The sequence below is a fragment of the Phaseolus vulgaris genome, chromosome 7 (genome assembly GCF_051622355.1).
Source record: "Phaseolus vulgaris cultivar YP4 chromosome 7, ASM5162235v1, whole genome shotgun sequence".
In the NCBI taxonomy this organism is placed as follows: Eukaryota; Viridiplantae; Streptophyta; class Magnoliopsida; order Fabales; family Fabaceae; genus Phaseolus; species Phaseolus vulgaris.
The window spans coordinates 14,546,829-14,567,944 of record NC_143504.1 but is presented as its reverse complement, the minus strand read 5'-3'; the positions used below and the strand labels follow the sequence as shown (position 1 = coordinate 14,567,944).

Below are 21,116 nucleotides of genomic sequence, written 5' to 3'. Positions count from 1 at the left end.
AATCTCGAACCACGTCTCTAAACATTATCAAGTTACTTAAAAAAAAAATCGTCTACAAACTTACTTAAGTAAAAACCAGAAAAAAATCATTATTATTACTCATTAAAAAAATAAAGCAGTAACAATATCAATCTAATATACATTTCTAGTTTTTTATTATATTAGATATTAAGGAAATACGATATTTTAGTTTGGCAGACCAAAACTTGTGTAGAATTTAGACGAGGAGATAGTGCAGCGGGTTAGTTATGACTTTGCAATGCGCATTTGGTGGTGGCCACAAAAGCACCATCAACATCAACACCAGTACTAACCACCAAGCTCAAAAGCGACACCAAGACGTGGATGTACCTACACTAGTGTAGATGGTAGGGTCATTGAATTGAAGAGTTGCAAGTGTTAGCTATTGAGATTTTTAATAATGTGGTACAATTTTCTTTTATAATTATTAAAATTAAGTAATTCTTTTCAAAAATTAACAAAATAACATGTCATACCCTATATTGATACAATTTTAATTATGTTACTCTTAGAAAGATGAGACCTAGAGAAATGTTGACTGACTTCCTCCTTCCTTCTTATCGAACAGTCTAATAGAACTTCAGTTTGCTCATTCTCGCTTAGTGCTACTCCTTTAGGTCTCAATCGCTTTATCTGAGGTGATTGTCAAATGGGATACCTGCAGAAGACACTCTGACGCTCAAGTCAGCAAAAGGGGTATTCGACCCTCGGAAGTCTACAGTGATTAATGACGTACATTGTTATTGTAATATGCACTATTTATATTATTTTAATGCACTTATCTTATTGAGTCAGATTAGTGGAGTAGATCACACTTAGAGGCATATTACCTAATTCTTAATGGTGGTTTGACTTTACTGACTATGATTTGAACGTTAATGGATTGAGTATGTCGATCGGCCTGCATGAACGTGCTGGACTCGGTCAACTCGATCAAAGAGACCAAATTATAGTATTGACCGTTTGGTCCATACCAGTATAAATTAAAATTTAATTATGTAAAAACCGTGTTAATTTAATATGATTTTCCTTAAATTATATTATTTTGATAAGATTTTGTTTTCAATAAAATTGTGAGACATTCATGTGATGTATCCATTTTAATAATTTTTATAAATTTTAATAATTAAGAGATAAAATATAATTATTTATATATTTAAGTAATGTTATGGCCCAGGTCACCGTGTGAGGATTCACCTCATTTATCATTATTCTTTTAAGCTCCAATAACTATTTTCTGCTAATCAAAATTCATTATTCTCTTACACATTTTCAATCTTTATCACATTTTTTTTTATAAAAACATCTTTTCAGGGAATATTCATTTGTAAACAAATGAAGATTAAATATATAAAAAGATATTGTATTCAGATTCAGTTGTTAGAAAACTGCAACGAATCATCACGCAGCACCATCATTAAGTCAAGTATGTCCAACGCGAGAAAGGATTGTTCACGTATGTAATGTGGTCACACATTTTTGTTCTTTTGTGTCAGGGTTCTTTTCAATTCGTTTAATCGAAGGATGTTCTAATTGTGGTACTACTTTACTACCCCACTTGATATTAATGAACCCTCCTTCTTCTTTCTTCTGTCTTCTGTAATTTCTATCGCTTCTCACCTTTTCTATCTCCTTATTTTATTCCTTTTTTGTTGCTCAGATTTTCTTCATATATTATACTATTTCACTCCACCAGTCGGTTCTTCCTGTTCCTTTCACTTTTATCCGACGTTCTATGTTTTCCTCTGTTCCTTTTGTCAGACCCTTCTGATCTCTCCCAGTGGAACAAGGAACAATGCTTCTCCTTCACCTGCAAAGCTGTCAGCCATGGATTTTACCACCAACATACACCCATCTCTCTTCAACCACTTGCAATTCCAGGTAAACCCTTATGTTCTCTCTTTCTCTCTGCACACACATATAGATATCATCAATAGATTTGCATGTCCTCAAAGTCTAATACCTTAGAATTGGTCATATAGGTTTAGATGAGTGTGTTATATGGAGAATTTTCTTTTTAATGGTTTGTGATGCTTCACAGGATGTATATGCCCTGTCACTTCAGCTGGGTCAAATCCTCAGCATTACACATGCGTGGTCCTAGAGGGCACGCTGAAGGTGAGCCTCATGAATCAACTGCTGCTTTATTGAGTTTACAAGATCTTAAACTTGTCAATTTTAAGTTTCTGTAGGGTAAGATGTTCTTGACTTGTTTATCGTTAATCTGAATGGAGATTTAATGTCCTTTGTGCCACCAAATTTCACTCAAACAAAAGCTTTAATTCAATTTTGTATATCTAAAATGGCCTAATTCCTTTTTTCCTAATCATTTCTCCCACTTCACGAGTTCTTGCTTTGTCTCAAGCTTGTAAACTCAGAGTTTTACTTGGTTTGTGTTCACTGCTCTTATGTTGCTCATTTCCTAATCATTAGTATTTCTTATAATTGGCTGATGAGATTCTTTCTTTCACTTTCTTTGACCCTGTTCTGCTTCTGGGGTCATCATTTAACTCTCTGACCGGCCGCTACATATAGTTTTCTTCCTCTGCTCTTCTCTTCTTTTGTCAACAAATATTTATGTAGAACTTTTAGTTACATGAATACAGAATTTTTTTACCAACTGATAGTTGTATTGTGATATACATAATTCATGTTTCATTTAGGAGGATGACTACAGCTTTCCAGTGTTTGCAAACATTTGAGATTAACAAGACCATTATTTGTCATCATGTGAAGTAGATAATATGTCATGATACTTATATGGGATAGAGTCAAGTCTAATATTTGTATACCGTAGGATAGAACCAAGTCTAATTATTGAATTTAGTCTGAAGCAGAGGTAGTACTTTTCTTACTTATCTGCTTACGTGCTTCTTGTTGCTCCTCTATAATTTTTTGTGAAGGCTTTTCCATGTGGTTTGATAACTTAGTTACTTGTTCTGTGACCAGTTCTGATGTATTGTATTCTTCTCCTTTTCTAATGTTTCTGAAACTATAAAACAATTGATCCAATTAGGGTCACAATTCTTAAATTGGTTACATCTCTTTTATTTTTATTCTATCTAAGGTTTCAATTGATTCCTCAACTATGTTGTACTTTAAGCTTTAGTTTGTTGTGGTTGTTTGTCTGTTTATGACGAAACAGACGTTTTTTTGCTGTTTTTACTACACATATTAAAATCTCCTGTTTGAGCCTTTTTTTTCTGTTAACAAGGCTAGCTTCATAAGAAAAGAAATGAGAAGATTACTTCCAATTGCTTTCGACTGTGCTCATGATATATACATATAACACACCAAGAATTTCAGCAAGTGTGAAAAGATTAGTGATTCACAATGCCAATACCACAAAACTTCATTTCCATCATATATTGGGCTATATTTATTTATTTTTGGTGTGTGTAGATGTTAGGTTCCCAAACAGTAAACCCAGAATCCCTCCCAAACACGGCAAGAAGAAAGAAAACTTTGTTTTATTACAGTACAGAACAGAACTCCCAAAAGAGTTACAAAGGAGAATAACTCCTTTCACACAGGTTTATTCCTGTCAACTTTACACAACAAAACAGCTAACCCTTCCCCACAACAGGTTGGTCTTTATTTAAAGACCCCCTTCAAACAACTAACTAACCCGCTTAACCCTTACTTTTAAATTTCCTTCTATGATACACCCTCCAAGTGTTGTCCTTATTTTCCTGCCTAACATTACTCCCTTATGCCAAAACAACCTTGTCTTTTAAGGTTAAAATCGGGAAATTGCTCCTTGATGGTCTCCACGTCCTCCCATGTAGCAGTATCATTGTCCCCTCCAATCCATTTAACTAAGATTTGTGGAACGCATGCTCCTTGCGTTGTTACGTCATGTCTATCCAAAATTTCTTTTGGATAGAGGTTCGCAGCCTGTCCCTGAAATTCTAGAGGCAATTCCGGATATATTTGGTGTTGTCCCACTGCCAACTTGAGTTGAGACACATGAAAAACCGAGTGTATTCAAGCTTGTTCCGGTAATTGTAGTCGAAAAGCCACCGGACCCACTTTTGCTATAATTGAAAAAGGCCCATAATATCTAGCTGCCAATTTAGGATGCAATCGACTAGGCATAGATAGTTGTCAATGCGGACAAATTTTCAAGTATACCATATCTCCCACTTTAATTGGGGAACTTTTCCTGTGGCGATTAGCGAACTTGGACATTTGATCCTGCGCTCTTCTTAAATGAAATCTGAGTTGAGTAAGGGCCTCATCCCTATTCATTAAATCTTGTGCCACCGCCTCCACCATCATTTCCCCTGGAACAAAATGAGCCAGAGAAGGAGGAGGTTGTCCATACACCACTTCAAAAGGTGTACACCTTGCTGCCCCATGAAAACTGGTGTTATACCAATATTCTGCCCTAGGAAGGAAAAGTGCCCACATTTTGGGCTGCTCTGAGCTAAAGCAACGAAGGTACGTTTCCAACGTTCTATTCAACACCTCCGTTTGACCATCCGTTTTTGGATGATACACTGAACTCATCCTCAACGTCATCCCCTGTAACTTGAATAATTCCTTCCAAAACAGACTTAGAAACGTTGAGTCTCTATCACTGACAATGGAGGCTGGAATGCCATGTAATCTCACCACCTCTTTGACAAACACATCTGCGACTGATCTAGCCAAATACGGATGCTTAAGAGGAATGAAATGTCCATACTTACTAAGACGATCCGCTACCACCAAAATCGCATCCTTCCCACCAAATTTAGGTAGTCTAACAATGAATTCCATATTTATCTCTTCCCAAATTGCTTTTGGAATCGGCAACGGTTGGAGCAAACCGTGTGGGGAGCATGCTTGATACTTGTTCTGCTGGCACATCACACAGGCCTGGAGATATTTCGTGACGGTCTTCTTCATGCACATCCAATGCAAGGACTGAGCTATTCTTCTGTAGGTGCGGAAAATTCATGAATGTCCTCCCATAGGCGTAGTGTGGTATTCTTGGAGCAGTTTGGGAATCCAACTCAAAGATGATGATAAAACCATCCTGCCCTTGTAATGGAGTTTTCCATTTTCCAAGGTATAATTCCCATGTGACTTCGGATTTCTCCTTAATTCTTCCATGATTTTCTTTAAAGTCGGATCTTGCTGATTTTCTGCCTTTACTAATTCAACATCCTGCCAGTAAGGTTTGTATAACACATTGATCTCCACCCCTCCATCCTCCTCCTCCTCCAGCCTTTGAGATAACGCATTTGCCACCTTATTAGACGCTCCCGGTTTATACAAATTATCAAATTCATCTCCCAACAATTTGGCTAACCAATTTTGTTGGTTCTGGGAGGTGATTCTTTGTTCCAGTAAATACCTTAGACTATTCTGATCCGTGTAAACCGTAAATTTCTGGTCTATCATGTAAGGCCACCAATGCTGAATCGCTAATACCAAGGCCATTAATTCCTTCTCATACATAGACTTTATCAACGAAGTCTCTGCCAAAGCCTTGCTGAAAAACGTAATAGGTTTTCTATTTTGGGACAATACCGCTCCCAACCCAATGCCTGAAGCATCGCAGTCAATGCAAAATGGTTGGCTGAAATCTGGCATCATTAACACCAGAGCATTAGTGACCGCATTCTTTAACTACTGCATGGCATTAGTACTATCCTCCGTCCACTCAAACTTCCCCTTTTTCAACAACTGTGTTAGGGTCTCGCCATTCTTCCATAGTTATGGATGAATCTTCTATAATAACCCGTGAGGCCTAAAAATCCTCTCAACGCCTTCAATGATTTGGGCGTGGGTCATTGCATGATAACTGAAATCTTCTCACGATCCATCTGAACTCCCTCTCCTGAAATTACATGACTTCTCGTTTACCAAACTCACATTTTTTGTGATTTGTGTAAAATTGGTGTTGGGTGAGAGTCTTTAGAACCTGTTTCAACTGTGTAACATGCTCCTCCCAAGTTCTGTTGTTTATCAAAATATCATCTAAGAAAACCAGCACAAACTTCCTCAAGTATGAATGAGGAATGTTATTCATGGTGCATTGAAAGGTAGTCAGAGCATTGGTTAGCCCAAACGGCATAACTAGCGATTCATAATGGCCAACCCGTAAATCCACCTTAGAGAAGTACTGTGCCCCAAACAATTTGTCCAACAATTCCTCTATTACAGAAATTGGAAATTTATCCGGAATTGTTGCCTTATTCAAGGCCCTATAATCCACACAAAACATCCAGCTGCCATCCTTCTTTTTTACTAGGATCACAAGGCTTGAATACGGGCTGTTGTTGGGTCTGATTATCCCTGCCTTCAGCATTTCATCAACCTATTTCTCTATCTCCGTTTTTAGCAAATGTGGGTACCTATACGGTCTCACATTAATCGGATCTATCCCAGCTCTAATTGGGATTTTATGATCAATCTCCCTATTGGGTGTCAATTGCTTGGTTTCTTCAAAAACCCCTACACATTTCTTCAAAACATCTTTTAATTGTGTTTTTTGCTTCCCTGTTAGCCCCATAGTCTTCTTGTCACTCTCGATCTGATATGCGTTGGGCTGGTCAGCGCTCTCTCTTCCCCATATGAGGGACACCACTTCGATCTCCGTCTCCATTTTTAAAGATTTAGGAGTCACCAAAGTCCTAGATAACTTGGGATCTACTCTAATTTGCACATGCTGGCCGTTAATGCTGAAATTCATTGTCAACATTTTCCAATTGACTTTCACATCACCCAATGTTGCCAACCATGCTACTCCCAAGATCACATCCACCCCTCCTAACTCAAAAAAGGAAAAAGGTCTTGTCAAACCTATAATTTCCCAGCTTCACCTTCACACCTTGACAGCACCCACTCGCCCTTTTCTTATGGCCATCACCTAACCTCACATTATACAACGGTGTGGACTCAACTGGTAATCCCAATTGGCTAACCAACTAGGCAAATATGAAATTGTGGCTATCCCCACTATCAATCAACACCAGCGCTATACTTTCCTTCACTTCCCCTTGTAACTTCATAGTGTTGGGTTGTGTTAGAAACCCCAGCAGAAAAAATGGATAAATCCATTTGTAGATACTCCCTCTCCTCTTCTTCTTTCTCCAAATTTTCCTCAATCTGTCCCAACACACAATGATCCACCTCTGTAGGGCCTCCTCATCTTCTGCGCAAATGATTACCCTCAAATTCTTTTCAGGGCAGCGATGCCCGAGATCGTACATCCCTCCATAATGGAAACATCTTCCCTCTCCCCTCCTTCTCCTGGCTGAAACTCTCTATTGGAGGAAGAAGACTCCTTCCTTGCAGTGCTAGCCAAACTTGACGAGATTGGCCCACTATTTCCCTTATGCAAATCTGTGTTGCCTGTTATCCCGGAACCTCCTTGATAATGCCCAAAAGAAGCATTATTCCTATACCCAATGCTACCAGTTTTTTCTTCTTTGAATGACTCCTCAACATCCAGCGCAATCTCCATGGCTCTCCTCAAGTCTTTGGGGTCATGCGGTCTGATTTGGTTACAAATCTTGGACTGTAACTTAGCAAAAAAATAACCCAGCAGTTGTTCCTTCCTTGTTTGTGGTGCTTGTGACACTAACAACTCAAAATCTTGAATGTATTCATCAATTCTTCCATTCTGTTTGATCTTTGCCAGCTTTTCAAAAACAGAACTCCTCTTCTTTCCCCCAAACCTCCTATTCACGCCATGGAAAACTCTTCCCAAGAAGGATTCTTGGAGTTGTTTCTCCTTTCTCCAAAAACTGAACCAAGGACTGGCACTTCCCTCCATAGTGATGAAGGCCAGTTTTAATCTTTCCCTAGCCGTCACATTCTGCACGTCAAAAAATTTTCAGCTTTGGCTAGCCAACCCATTGGGTCCACGCCCTCAAAAACCGGTAGTTCCACTCTCCTAGTCCACGGCTTCATCTCTCCTTCATTCTCCTTATCCCACTAGTTATCCTGTCTTGATTGTTCCTCCCTTCTTTCATCACCATTCTCCGAACTCTCTCCCCCTTCTGACCTTCTGTCTCCTTTCTTGAGATCCTGTAACATTTCTTTCAACTCCAGCATGCCTTTTTTCAACCCCAAAATTTCTGCTCTTATTTCAGAATTCCATTTCCCTTGTTCACTGGTAAATTTCTCTACTGCTGCCATCCTCTGTTCCATCTTTTCTTCCTCCCTCTCTGTTTTTCAGATCCGGCAGGTCGGACCAAACTGTTAGGTTCCCAAACAGTAAACCCATAATCCCTCCCAAACACAGCAAGAAGAAAGAAAACTCTGTTTTATTACAGTACATAACAAAACTCCCAAAAGAGTTACAAAGGAGAATAACTCCTTTCACACAGGTTTATTCCGGTCAACTTTACACAACAAATCAGCTAACCCTTCCCCACAACAGGTTGGTCTTTATTTAAAGACCCCCTCCCAACAACTAACTAACCCGCTCAACCCTTATTTTTAAATTTCCTTCTATGATACACCTTTCAAGTGTTGTCCTTATTTTCCTGCCTAACAGTAGATCTTAGTGGCTTTTTCAAGATTACTTTTTTATAAGTTCAATTTTTTTTTCTGGAATTTTTTTTCCACAAGCTTCTACACTGTCTTAGTGGAAGTTTTTTTTTTTTATATCTCTAATCAACAATGTTTATTCTTAAATCCTTCTTTTCTTTAAGGAGAACTTAATTTTGTTGGTTCAGATTTAAATATTTTCCTTTTTGGCGTCCATCTTTCTGTTTCCTATGATCTATTCTCTTTTTTGTTTGATTTGAAATCATTTTTGCGGATTAATTTTGTTGGCTTTTCTTACCTAGAACTAAAGCTGAATTGATGAAATCCATGTAGGGAGATGGGAGGTTGATTCTCACAGTTCAGAAGTTAAGTCATGTTCCAACACTTACAAACATGTCCCAGAAAATTTGGGCACCAAGGTTTTTTGGATGAAGAAAAATAATAATAGTTCTCAGGTGAGAAATGTATGATCAAACTTGGAAAATGTATAGATTTGTTATAGTAACTGTGTTATTTTCATCTGATTAACCCTTCTGTTTATGCTTCATATATACCTATTTCAATTTTCTTTTCAAACATGTGTTCAAGGTTGTATTTGATGATGGATGTTATTTATTGTTAAATTGTTAATATTACCGAATTTTCTCTTTTTCCTTATTTTGAGGCATGTTGTGCATGAGAAGAACAACTATATTTCAGTCACTGAAAGTCCTTTACATTATTCTTGTCAATAGTGCTTGACAATGGGGTAAGTAAAATCGATGATAGTGATATTGGCTAAAAGAAAATCCTTGTAAGATTGCTTGTTAAATATATTCCGTGAATCACTGTTTCGTTTGTGCAAGTAAGGATTTTTGAAATAAGTTTTCTACAGATTATTTGTCTATGTCAATATCATGGTTTTATCATGGTCAAATGTGTTGGATAAATTGATGTATTATTTAATTTGGCTGGCTAGACTTTGCAGCACTTAGTGCTAACTAAATCTCTCAAAATACAATATGTGCTGCAGGGTCCACAGGCTAGAAGCATGATACAAATTATGTCTTTTTACATCATTCTGAGATTGACCCATAAGCAGTTGTGTGATCTGATGATAAAAGCTGGCCATGCACTTCTTCCATATGTGTGTCAGACTAATATTGCAATGAGCTTGCCTCTTGCTTGTGTTTCTAATGCCTTGAATAAACCTAAGCCTCTTAATTTAGATGTGTCCTTGCCTTCTTTTCATGATATTAGATGGAGCTTAGCACGGTTGTTATACTTATTTAACATACAGCTTGAAAGAAATGTTGCCACGTAAGTCAATCACTTCATTTATTTGTCTTTGATCTTTCTGTTTTACTGGTTAATAAATTTGAAGCTCCTCACTTGATTAAAGCCTTTAAGTAGAATTGATTACATATTTTAGTGTGTTTGTCTTGGTATGAGATGAATATATATATATATATATATGAAGTCTACCATTTTATCATTAGTTTTGGTGAATAATGTTCACAAATTTACTCTAAACAGAATCCAACTTTCTCTGAAATCTTTTGGGATTTATGGTCATCTATTCTTGCATTAATTGTTAATCTTGGTGGATTTGAAATAGCTAGTTTGTTTTATATTATAAGAAAGTTTACTGGCAGCTTTTAGTAAAACCGTTGAGCTCTTAGGGGAAGAAAGCTGGATATTCTCGAGGAACATGATTAGTTTTCAGGGATTTAGTGCATATGGTTAGGGATGGAGAGGAACACAAAATTGTTGAAGGAACTATTCATTCTTCAAAAATAGGGTAGGAAATTTTGCATTGCTTCCTTGGGTGCTATGGTTTTGAACACCCTCATTACTTTACTACAGCTATCCAAAGGACTAAGGAGCTTATTTATTTGTGGCCAAGAAGGCTAACTGGAAAATTTTCTGAACACTTTCCAAAGTATGTAAATTGAGTGACTTCATTCTATGAATGGAGCTAGTGGGTCTTGTTTACGTTACAAACTATTTACAGGTATTTAAAAAACTAATGATATGTACATACTTGTTTGAAACAATCATATGGACTCTTTCAGGTTCTTAGTGGTGCTCCTAGTGGCATGCTTCTCATTTGTTATTGTTGGTGGTGTCATGTTCTTCAAGTTAAGGTAATCATAGATTGGTCACTGTTATAAGAGTGTTCTGACTTCCAAGTTCAATTCTTATTTCTCTCCTTTGCCAACAACTGTATTAGATCATGTCATGACAGCTTAAATTATGAACTGTTATCTATTGTTCTTATCTATGTTTGTTAATCTAGGTCATTTTAAATTATCCAGGGGTAATAAAAATTCTCTGGAAGATTGTCTCTGGGAAGCCTGGGCATGTCTTTGTTCATCATCTACTCATTTAAAAGTATGTTGGTTTTCTTGTGGACTTTATAATCTGAGTTTTTATTCACCCCTTTTACATTGTTTATAAGCCTTTAATGTGTAACCAAATAACATACTTTTTGTTGATCTGCAGCAATCAACACGTGTTGAGCGTGTTATTGGTCTTCTTCTGGCAATATGGGGTATATTGTTCTACTCTCGACTTCTAAGTACGATGACTGAATAATTTAGGGTAAATTCTGAAGCATTAAGCATTCATTAAGCAATATTTTTTGTGTGCTAATAGTTTTCAGTCTTCTTAACAGAGTAATATGCAAAAGCTCAGGGAGGGTGCCCAAATGCAAGTTCTGGAGACTGACCATATCATTATCTGTGGGATGAATAGTCATCTTCCCTTCATATTAAAGCAGTTAAATAAGTATCATGAGTTTGCTGTTCGCTTAGGCACAGCTACAGCTAGGTAAATGGTTCAGACAAGGTAGTTGCCCATTGCCCTTATCTTGTGTCCTGATTGCTGGCTTCTGCAATATGGTTTTTCATCTCTATGCAGGAGGCAGAGAATCCTTCTTATGTCTGATCTTCCAAGAAAACAGATTGATAGAATAGCTGACAATATTGCAAAAGATTTAAATCATATTGATGTCCTTAGCAAGAGGTATTCATGCTGGGTAATTTCGTATTTTAATCATGGAAACACCTTTTGTAGAATTACAATTTGTTTCTGCTCTTAACCCAGCCAAAGGCTTTTCTGCTCTATTTGATTGATCTTGGTAAATGTTCCATTTAGAGAACGAAAAGTAGAGTGGGAAAGTGTGTGTCTTAAGATTATAAGATTATTATTTGTGTTTAATTCCATATTATTATGAGAGCAACTTAGTTCCTTTAGCAACAATTTTCAATTAGAGAAGTCAAGGTCATAGACACAATAATATTCTGCCTTTTGCACTTCCACTGATATCTGATTGAGAGATTAGAGCACCAAAGAGAAGCTATTAACATTATTATATCTCATCACCACAGTAAGAAGAACGAAGTACCCTAGAAAATCCAAGCAGTCTGCAATAATCATATGCACCAAAGAACCACAGAAACACTGCACCATCATGGAACGTTCCTTTTCTGGCAATTCCAATTCAAGCCTTTCAAAGTTAATTAATGAGTATTAAGAACTGTATTAAACAATTCAATGGATACTTCACAAATCGTACATTTAGAAAAGCTCTCAATTTTGTCCACATGTGGTCACAGAACTACGTAAATTTGTGAGTGTTTATTACTGTTATGTAAAAGCAAAAGTAATGAGTCGTCTATATGTTGAGTTGATTTAAAACTTATTTTCTTTCATGTCTCAACTCAAATGTTAATTAAACTAATGAACACATCATAATAGTTAAATTTTACTAGAATAGTATGGTTTATATAGACCACATTTCTAGAACTTTAATCATTCAGACCCCTAACTTCCTAAATAACTACCTAAAGACAAATATTGCACAAAGGCTAATATTTTGGGCTTACTGAGTCTTGGATTGCTTCTTATCCCTTCTCACATAAATTTTTATTGAAAGTTTTTGGCTTTACAGTTGCAGTCTTAGTTTAACAAAATCATTTGAAAGAGCAGCAGCCAACAAGGCACGTGCAATAATTATACTGCCAACAAAAGGTGATAGGTAAGAGTTGATCTACTTAGCTTGTTATTGTCAGGTGGTTATAGAGCAGCTTAAATTGAAATCAGTAGATTTGTTTCCACGAATTTATTATTGAAAAGTGTTTGGGTAGATAATGATGTTAGAGAAAATTGCTATTTTTAATTTTACCATAATTATCTTAGGCATTGTGGTTACTGGTTTGAATTTTAATTATTAGTGACTGCTAAAGTAATTATTGGGGAAAGGGTGAGAAAGATCCGAGGGAGAGAGAGAGACATCTGAAAGAGGGAATAATCACTAATTTGAATGATTAGGCACCATGGGTATGTCTTACTTTATGCATAGAGCTAGAGTCACTAGTTATATGTATGCCCAGCAGCACATATCCTGATGAATCAGGGACTAATTTGAACATTTCTTCCCAAGCTAGATCATAAATGTTGGTCAAGCATTGCTTGTTCCATCTAAACTAGTTCTAATTCTAGAGAAAGACTTTGTAAACAATTTTTTCAGTTGCTTGATTGCTAGATATTTTTTAGCAGCCTGATTATCGCTGCATAATTACACTTGTAAGGTGTTGGAAGAAAATGAATCAACATCAGCTCACAAGTTGTTTTTGCCATAGTATTATATTCAGCTTCAGCACTATACCAAGCACTGATTTTTTTGGTGCACAGGATATGTTACTAGTGAGTTCGAGATTTTGACTGGGTTGTCGATGGTGAAGACGTTACTGGGAAAATAATGTCTGACCAGATAACTGTCAAATTACTCAAATTTTTCTTAAGCCTTCATGTATTTCTTTTGGTCACTAAGTTCTGTCTCATTATCTGCTGTAAGTTTCACATGTGGTTTTGTTAGTATCTCGGAAACTATGTTTTTCAAATCATTTCAACAATGTGACATAAGCATGGTATTTATTCTTCATATTCGGCTACAGATACAAATTTTGTTGAGGAGTTTGTCAATGGATCTTTAATCAATGAGAAAATAGTGAGAATTGAACAGTTTGTAAATTCGTTTTGTTAGATAGTTATATTAAGAGTGTTGTACTTATTTACCCAGACTTGTACTAACTGTAAGACACTTGTACTACACCTTATTTATTAGTATAAATACATACATGGTGTACATTAACTATCAAGTTACTGCATCCTCCTGCATATGGCGATTCTATTCCTCTTTCTAATGTGCACACTTCAAATGGCTAAGCAGGTTAACCTTTGTCGTAGTAGTTGAGAAGCTTTTTCTCTGACTTTTCTATCTATTCAATGCGGACAAATTACATGCCACACAAAGTTCATTTGTTCATATAGATAGCACCATTTTAGTAGAATAACTACTTTTTACTTGGCTTTTGTCAAGTGCCGAGTTTCACTTTAACAAAGCTAATGGATTTCAGATTGTTTGTATGTTAGGTATGAAGTTGACACAGATGCATTTCTTTCTGTTTTAGCCCTTCAATCAATTCCGAACATGGATTCTGTCCCCACTATAGTTGAGGTTTGTTACTTATGAGCAGCTTTGTGTGAAACTAAAAAAAAAACAGGGCATTAACTATTTGAGAATTTATTAATTAATGAATATAGGTTTCAAGTTCCAAGACATGTGAGTTGATGAAGTCAATCACAGCATTGAAAGTAGAGCCAGTAGAAAATGTTGCATCCAAACTATTTGTTCAATGCTCTCGGCATAAGGGACTTATAAAGATCTACAGGCACTTGCTGAATTATCGAAGTACTGCAATTATGCTCTCTAAATTTCATGCTTGTCATGTTCATACAGATTGCTTCTTTTCCTATTTCTTTAATGTTTATTTTGTATTTTTTTTATGTTCTGCCAAAATAATTCAGAATAGATTTTTACATAAATTAAAAATGTTTTTTGATAGTTTGTGAATTGGCCTAGCAACTACCAAATTATACATTTAGCAGGTTTCTATTTTTTAATTAGTTGTTATCAATGAAAATGAACTGTTGGAAAGTTTCCTGCATTGTTGGTACTCTTAATCTTCCTAAATTGAGGTATCTTTGGGGATTGCTTTAATTGCAGTTTTCAAGGGATTTGTTTAGTCTAACCATGCTTAGAGTATATGACTTAAATAGAGTGAATAAAGTTTAAGCTATTATCACCTTATAATCCAATTTTATGGAGTTAAGCTCAAAACCCAAATTCTAAGATGATATTGGAGTCTATATTATATCCATTGCTGGACCACTCATATTGCTATACCCCAGCTTCTAAGACGATATTTTAACATGAGGTGGTAATTGTGGTTTCTTTGGGTACCTTAATTGCAGTCTCAAGGGAGGTGTTTAGTTCCACATTACTAAGATATCCGACTTAAACAGAGTTTATAAAGCTCGAACAACCCTTATTTTTTATAAGTTGGTTTTGAAAATTGATTTTGACTCTAATTTCAAATTCTAAGATAAGATGAACATATTAAAGTGTATTTTATTTTTTTTATTTTTTTTTCCTCTAATTTGGTTTGGAGTTCCATTTCCTAGTTTACTTGGTATTGCACTAAAGTAGACTGAGATATTTTCCTTATATTTGAAAAATGGTTAAACCTTCTATGATATTTTTCAGTTGATTTACATGTGTTTATTCTTAAATTCTGATTTTTAGTTCCACTTGCAGAAAATGTATTCAATCTTTGCAGCTTGCCTAACCTAGAAGGAATGACTTATGGGCAAATAAGACAGAGTTTTGAAGAAGTAATTACTTTATTCAAATGTAATTTCTTGACAGAAGTAATTACATTATAGATTGTTTAAGCTTTTCTACCTTGATACTATTTCAGGTCGTTGTATGTGGTATTTACCGGAGTGGGAAAATACACTTTCACCCAAACGATGGTGAAATTCTGCAGCAAACTGACAAAGTATGTAGACTAATACATAACTCAGTCTAATTCTCGTATATATGATATCTTTCCCCTTTTTGTGATGAAATTTATGAGAGTTTCATGGTTAATGGCCCATTTGTTATTAAAGCTTAAATGTGACTCTGATACTTTTTCTTAAACTACTAATTTTCACTTATGAGAAAACACTAAGCAAATTATTTTTCTTAAAAAAATTATGCAAGCATTATAACTACTTTTAAACATATCCTTTTGTTGAAAGAAAACTTATTCTTCAAAAAAATAACTTTAACAAATGGTTGTTCTTCTAATAAACAAGAGTGTTAGAATATATAAATTATGATAGAATATATTATATTTTTCTTTAGTATTAGATTTTTATTTCCTATCTCCTAGGATTGGTAACCATATTTTCTGATCTCACAATTTGCTTCCATTTTAGTTAGGATTGCGATTAGAACAAATAAGAGTTAGTGCACTAGGTTTTACAATCTTATCATGGCATATTGTAATACATCACATCATATCAAATCAATCTCGTGGTATTTGTTCTCTATTCTCTCATTTCGCTTCCTCTTTTCTTAAAACTACATAATTTCAACAAAAGGGACAGGTTATTGTTCCATACCTTTTTCACCAACAATTATGCGCAGAAGTTGCAATAACAAGAAATTCAATGATCAAACAGCTGGTAAACTGGAAGAAGAGAGTTGGCGTTAGAAATTGGACTAGTTTAGGACACAGTGCATTTTATGTCCCTGACTCCTTGGTATGAACGAAAAATTTGTTAACTTTTTTGACAATTTCACCTAGGTTGGCATGTTTATTACAAATTAACTTTGCTCTATCTATATTGTATAAATATGTAAGGAGAGTGGGAGAGTGTTGACTCATTTATATGTTATGATTAGAGTTGTCAAATTGGTCTGATCCAAATGGATCAACGTTTAAATTTTTAAACTAGAAGGAGCTAAACTCTAATTATGTCTAAGTTACTCTGTGCATGACAATTTAAACCCTAATCTGTCTTTGGGTTTTAGAAATGTATTTTTGTGAGCTTCATGTCATTTTACTATAGATTTTTCTTTTTCCAGTACATCGCGGTCATATAGAAGTGAAAAATAATTGAGTTTATCTTAAAAATTTATTTTTCCTAAATCTTCATTGCTTTAGGTTACATCCTAATTCAGTAGATTCTTGCAGTTCAAACATTTTAATTCAGTAGATTCATGTAGTTCCAATCGGATAGTAATCTCTATTGATTTCATGAGCAAAGATGCGTGTTACAGATACTATTTTCAAACTTAACTGTTGCTTACCTGAAATACTGGCTGGATATCAGGGAAGGGGATAGGGAAGAGAGAATATGTAAGGGAAAAATTGTCAATGGCTGGGGCAAACCTGATCGCTCCCAGAAGCCATCCAGTCGGCTTACAGGACAATGACATGTTGAATAAATTTTATTTTACATTAGTCAATTGTCAAAGCTTACAAGCATACATTATCATACCGCTTACCTCTTTTGGTAGGTATTGTTTATTGGATCCCTTCAGAATGCTAAAAATCCAGAAGTAACCCTAAATGCGAAAGAAGGAACACGTGTAATTCAGAATGAGCACATACCTGAAAAGGATGAGGAACATGCCATCAAAATGAGTAAATTTAGACTTGCTAATATTGTAAAACGTCCTAATAGATCAGGTTCCAAGGTATGGCACTTCCTGTTCTCTGTTGTGTACATTTTTGACTGAGCATGATACCATATGTACTATTTGAAATGTCAACCTTTATTGGTTATTGTCATGTAGGCATCAGAAGGGAATGTTGGCCCAAAAGAATGCATTCTTTTACTTGGATGGCGCCCAGATGCTGTAGAAATGATCCAAGAGTATGATAACTATCTTGGTCCTGGAAGTGTTTTGGTATGTCCTTAAATATCTGAGAATCTTTGTTGATTATACTTTTGTTTCTAATTTGGGAGAAAAAAACATAAATATTCTTCCCCATACCCCATCCCTCGAACAATAATAATAATAATGAATGACTAATCTTGATATAGCCTGGAATGTTTTGGTATATTCCATATATTTGAATCTCTAACATGGATAAGAAAACTGAATACAATTTTATAATATTTTGTAATATTTCCAGTACAAGCTCTAATCTATATTGATAGGCTAAACTTATTTAAGGAAAAAAGAAAAAGAAAAAACATAAAATCTATCCTGATAATAACAAATATAATTTTGAAATTTTGAATATATACCAGGAATAGTCTATCCTAAACTAATACCTATTTACAAAACCCTCTGATGGAGCTTGCTCCATACTTAGATGTGTTTTGCACCGAAGAATGGAAGAGGAATGACAGCGGAAGGTTTGGTTTGAAATGGAAGTAGTTTGCATGGAGCAAATGTAAGGTTGCTTCGTGTTGAAGCTACTTGGAGAAGAGATTCTTCTTCTCGGCACCCTAGGCTAGGAAGTGAGCTTCAAGCGAGGATTAGAATGAGACTAAGGAGTGTTTGAATCTGTATTTTGACAGAGGTTCATTACTCAATATAAGTCTGAATACACAAGTGGTATAGGACTCTATTTATAGCCATGGAGGAGGAGTGGACGTGCAAGGTAGCTTCCCTAACCCTAGCTTGCATGGCAAGTTAGGGTTTGTAAAGGTGGCTGTTCACGTCCTCTTATCCCTAGGTTTAGAGTTTGCTTTCTATTGTACTCTTCACCCAAAATACAAGGTGGAAAAGGAAATTCCCTATTTCTACTTTTTACATTTTATACAAGGCTTAAGAAAAAAAAAAATATTCTTTTGTGGTGGTTGGCTTTGTCTGAGATGGATCTCCATCACCCTCTCAAGTTGGTGAATGAATGTCGAACATTCCCCACTTGCTAGCAAGTTCTTGGAACCTCACTGTGGTTGATGAATACATCTACCAATTTAGACCATGTGATTCTAAGGTGGTGTTTGCCATTATCCTCTTCTGTTGCACCATTTCGGTAGAACTAAACAGTTCTATTTTCCAACATTTGGTCTTATTAAGGAGGAAAGAAATAAAAGAATTCATTGAATCAAGATGTATGTTTGCAGAGAAGAGAGGGCTATATATAATAGTATGAACTAACAAACTGAACTGTAAAGAAAACAGAATAATTGGTTATATATAATATCTAATTGTATTTGATTCTAGTATGTCCTTTTCGAAAAAACATATAGTATAACCCATGTAATATGTTCCAATCCCATTCTAATATGTCTGCCAAATGCTGCATGTGTTGCACATTGATTTTGCGAATCAAGTTGGAGTTTCACTTTTAAGGATCTAAGCCGGTTTAGTGCTACTATATTTATGTTAATCTAAAATGCATTATCTCTCCAAACTACATACCTGTGCTGCTGACGTGTATTCATCTTGAGATTGAACTACCAGAAGATTCATGACATTGGAGATTGTTTAGGGTGTAAGATACCGTTTGTGGTGTTATTTTTACGTTTTCCTTCTTTCTACGTTATATAGGCATTCTCTTGGAAGTTCAATATTTACCATTTCTGGCTGCAAATAATATGCAGGAAGTGTTATCAGACACACCATTAGATGAAAGGATCACTAAGGCGAGCAACATCAATGGTCATAACAAACTCAAGAATGTCCGAGTTTCTCACAGGGTATTTTTTTGTGCTGTCAATTAATGTATTCAAATTTCTTTCAGTGTGGTGCTGTTTTTTACGAGATCTGTCACTTCTTTCAATTTTGGCAGATTGGAAATCCCATGGACTATGACACCTTAAAGGAAACCATTTTGAATATTCAGAATTCTTTGAAGTATGATGACCTTCCTTTATCGGTTGCTGTCATATCTGACAGAGAATGGCTTCTTGGAGGTAATTATGCATAAAATTGTGACTGAAAATGGCCTATGATTGACCAATATGACTATTTTTTTCAGATCCATCTAAGGCAGACAAGCTGTCTGCTTACTCTCTTCTCCTTGCTGAAAATATCTGCAACAAACTTGGAGTTAAGGTGATATTTTTGCCTTCTATTTTTTGTGCTGACAGCAAATGTTCATTTTGAAATATTTGTTATTGCAAGATGGATAGTTGGGTTGAATTGGATGTTTTGTAGGTGCAAAATCTAGTTGCGGAAATTGTTGATTCAAAATTGGGGAAACAAGTAATTCTTTTGTTTTGTTTAACCTTTCAAATTTATATTGTGGTATCTTTTGACTATGACACTGTATAAAATGCTGCAGATTAGTAGAATCAAGCCATCAGTGACTTACATTGCAGCAGAGGAAATAATGAGCCTTGTAACAGCACAAGGTCATTAATCTTTAATCTCTTTTTGGTTTTGTTTGAATATATGTTATCAATTTTAAATTTATTTTTCAAACTTGAATATCAGTGGCCGAGAACAGTGAACTAAATGAAGTTTGGAAAGACGTATTAGATGCAGATGGAGACGAAATATATGTCAAGGTAATGTTTGTTCATGTTGTGATACTTCTTTTATGTAAACATTCCTCCCAATAAAGGTAATACGTATGTGATGTTGGTGTCATGCTTTCTTTGAATTTTCCTTCCTAAATAATGCATCTTACAAAATGAAATGATATAAATTGATTTTTTTCCCAGTTTGCTTACAGCATCAACCAATGTGTATGAGATAGACATTTTATTATAAAAGTATCTGGGTTTTAAATTAGAACATGAGCGTCAACCGACTCTATAAAAAACAAACAGAAAAGCAATGCAGTTGACTCTTTGTTTTTTCATTGCAGAGTATTGGCCTATACATGAAAGAAGGAGAGAATCCATCATTTTATGAGCTTTCTGAGAGAGCATATTTGCGGAGAGAAATAGCCATAGGATATGTGAAGAACAAAAAGAATGTATGCCAACAATAGTACAAATTTAATTTTAGTATTTCATTTGAATCAACATGCTACTCACAAAACCCTTTTCCACTTTCAGGTAATCAATCCAGTTCCCAAGTCTGAATCTCTCTCTCTTGAAATGACTGACTCCTTGATAGTCATATCTGAACTTGAAGGAGAGCAACCAGTTGTTTTGTAATGCTGAATCATTTTTTTTTTTTAATTCTTGTCCCCAAAATTTGGGTCCATTGATTCAGTGATTGCATCCACGTGAATGATTGTTATTGAATAAATGGACTTAGTTCATAGTTTTTGTAATGTTATTCTGATATTATTTTCATCTATAAATAAACAACCGTTTTTGTTATGTTATTTTATTATTATTTTTATCTATAAATAAATAACTTTATGTTTATATTTTACACAAGTAAATATTCTTTTATTTTTAATAATTGATAATGAGGATGATTGAATAGTAATGTGTTGTAGGATTTGACTAATAGTGTCACGTTCTAGGAAATAGAAGGAAATTGAAAAATGTCTGTTCTTTGTGTTGGATCAACTTCTTTGTGTTGGACCAACTTTTGAAGACGAACTAGTCCTATGGTTATAAATGGATCATGGAAATGCAACACGAGTTTAGGTTTGAGTTTAGCTGGAAGGATCATGGAATAACTTATTAGCTTAGATACTCAACTTTTAAGTCAGAACATCTGGGGGAATCGAATCCACCACCACAATTGGCTCGGCTCGAATTGAAGCGTACCTAAAATGGGCAATTGCAAGTAAGAAATGAAGTGAAATAGCAAAGGGTTTTGGCAGAGGAGCAAGTAAGGAAGAAGGGAAGTGAAGGGA

General features: G+C 35.4%; 1 protein-coding gene across 1 annotated transcript; it reads left to right on the top strand.

The window, feature by feature from the left end:
• Positions 1-1,620: 1,620 nt before the first annotated feature.
• On the top strand, positions 1,621-20,628 carry LOC137807308 (ion channel POLLUX-like protein, putative (DUF1012)). The gene is given in 24 exon segments (XM_068607901.2): positions 1,621-1,902; positions 2,063-2,139; positions 8,845-8,966; positions 9,524-9,810; positions 10,566-10,637; positions 10,809-10,884; positions 10,996-11,094; positions 11,168-11,322; positions 11,413-11,517; positions 12,446-12,532; positions 13,930-14,014; positions 14,101-14,248; positions 15,155-15,231; positions 15,318-15,398; positions 16,910-17,089; positions 17,189-17,302; positions 18,955-19,050; positions 19,143-19,266; positions 19,332-19,408; positions 19,511-19,558; positions 19,638-19,707; positions 19,790-19,863; positions 20,166-20,276; positions 20,359-20,628. Coding segments are annotated over 24 exon segments (2,553 nt in total). The 5' UTR covers positions 1,621-1,816; the 3' UTR covers positions 20,461-20,628.
• Positions 20,629-21,116: the final 488 nt, after the last annotated feature.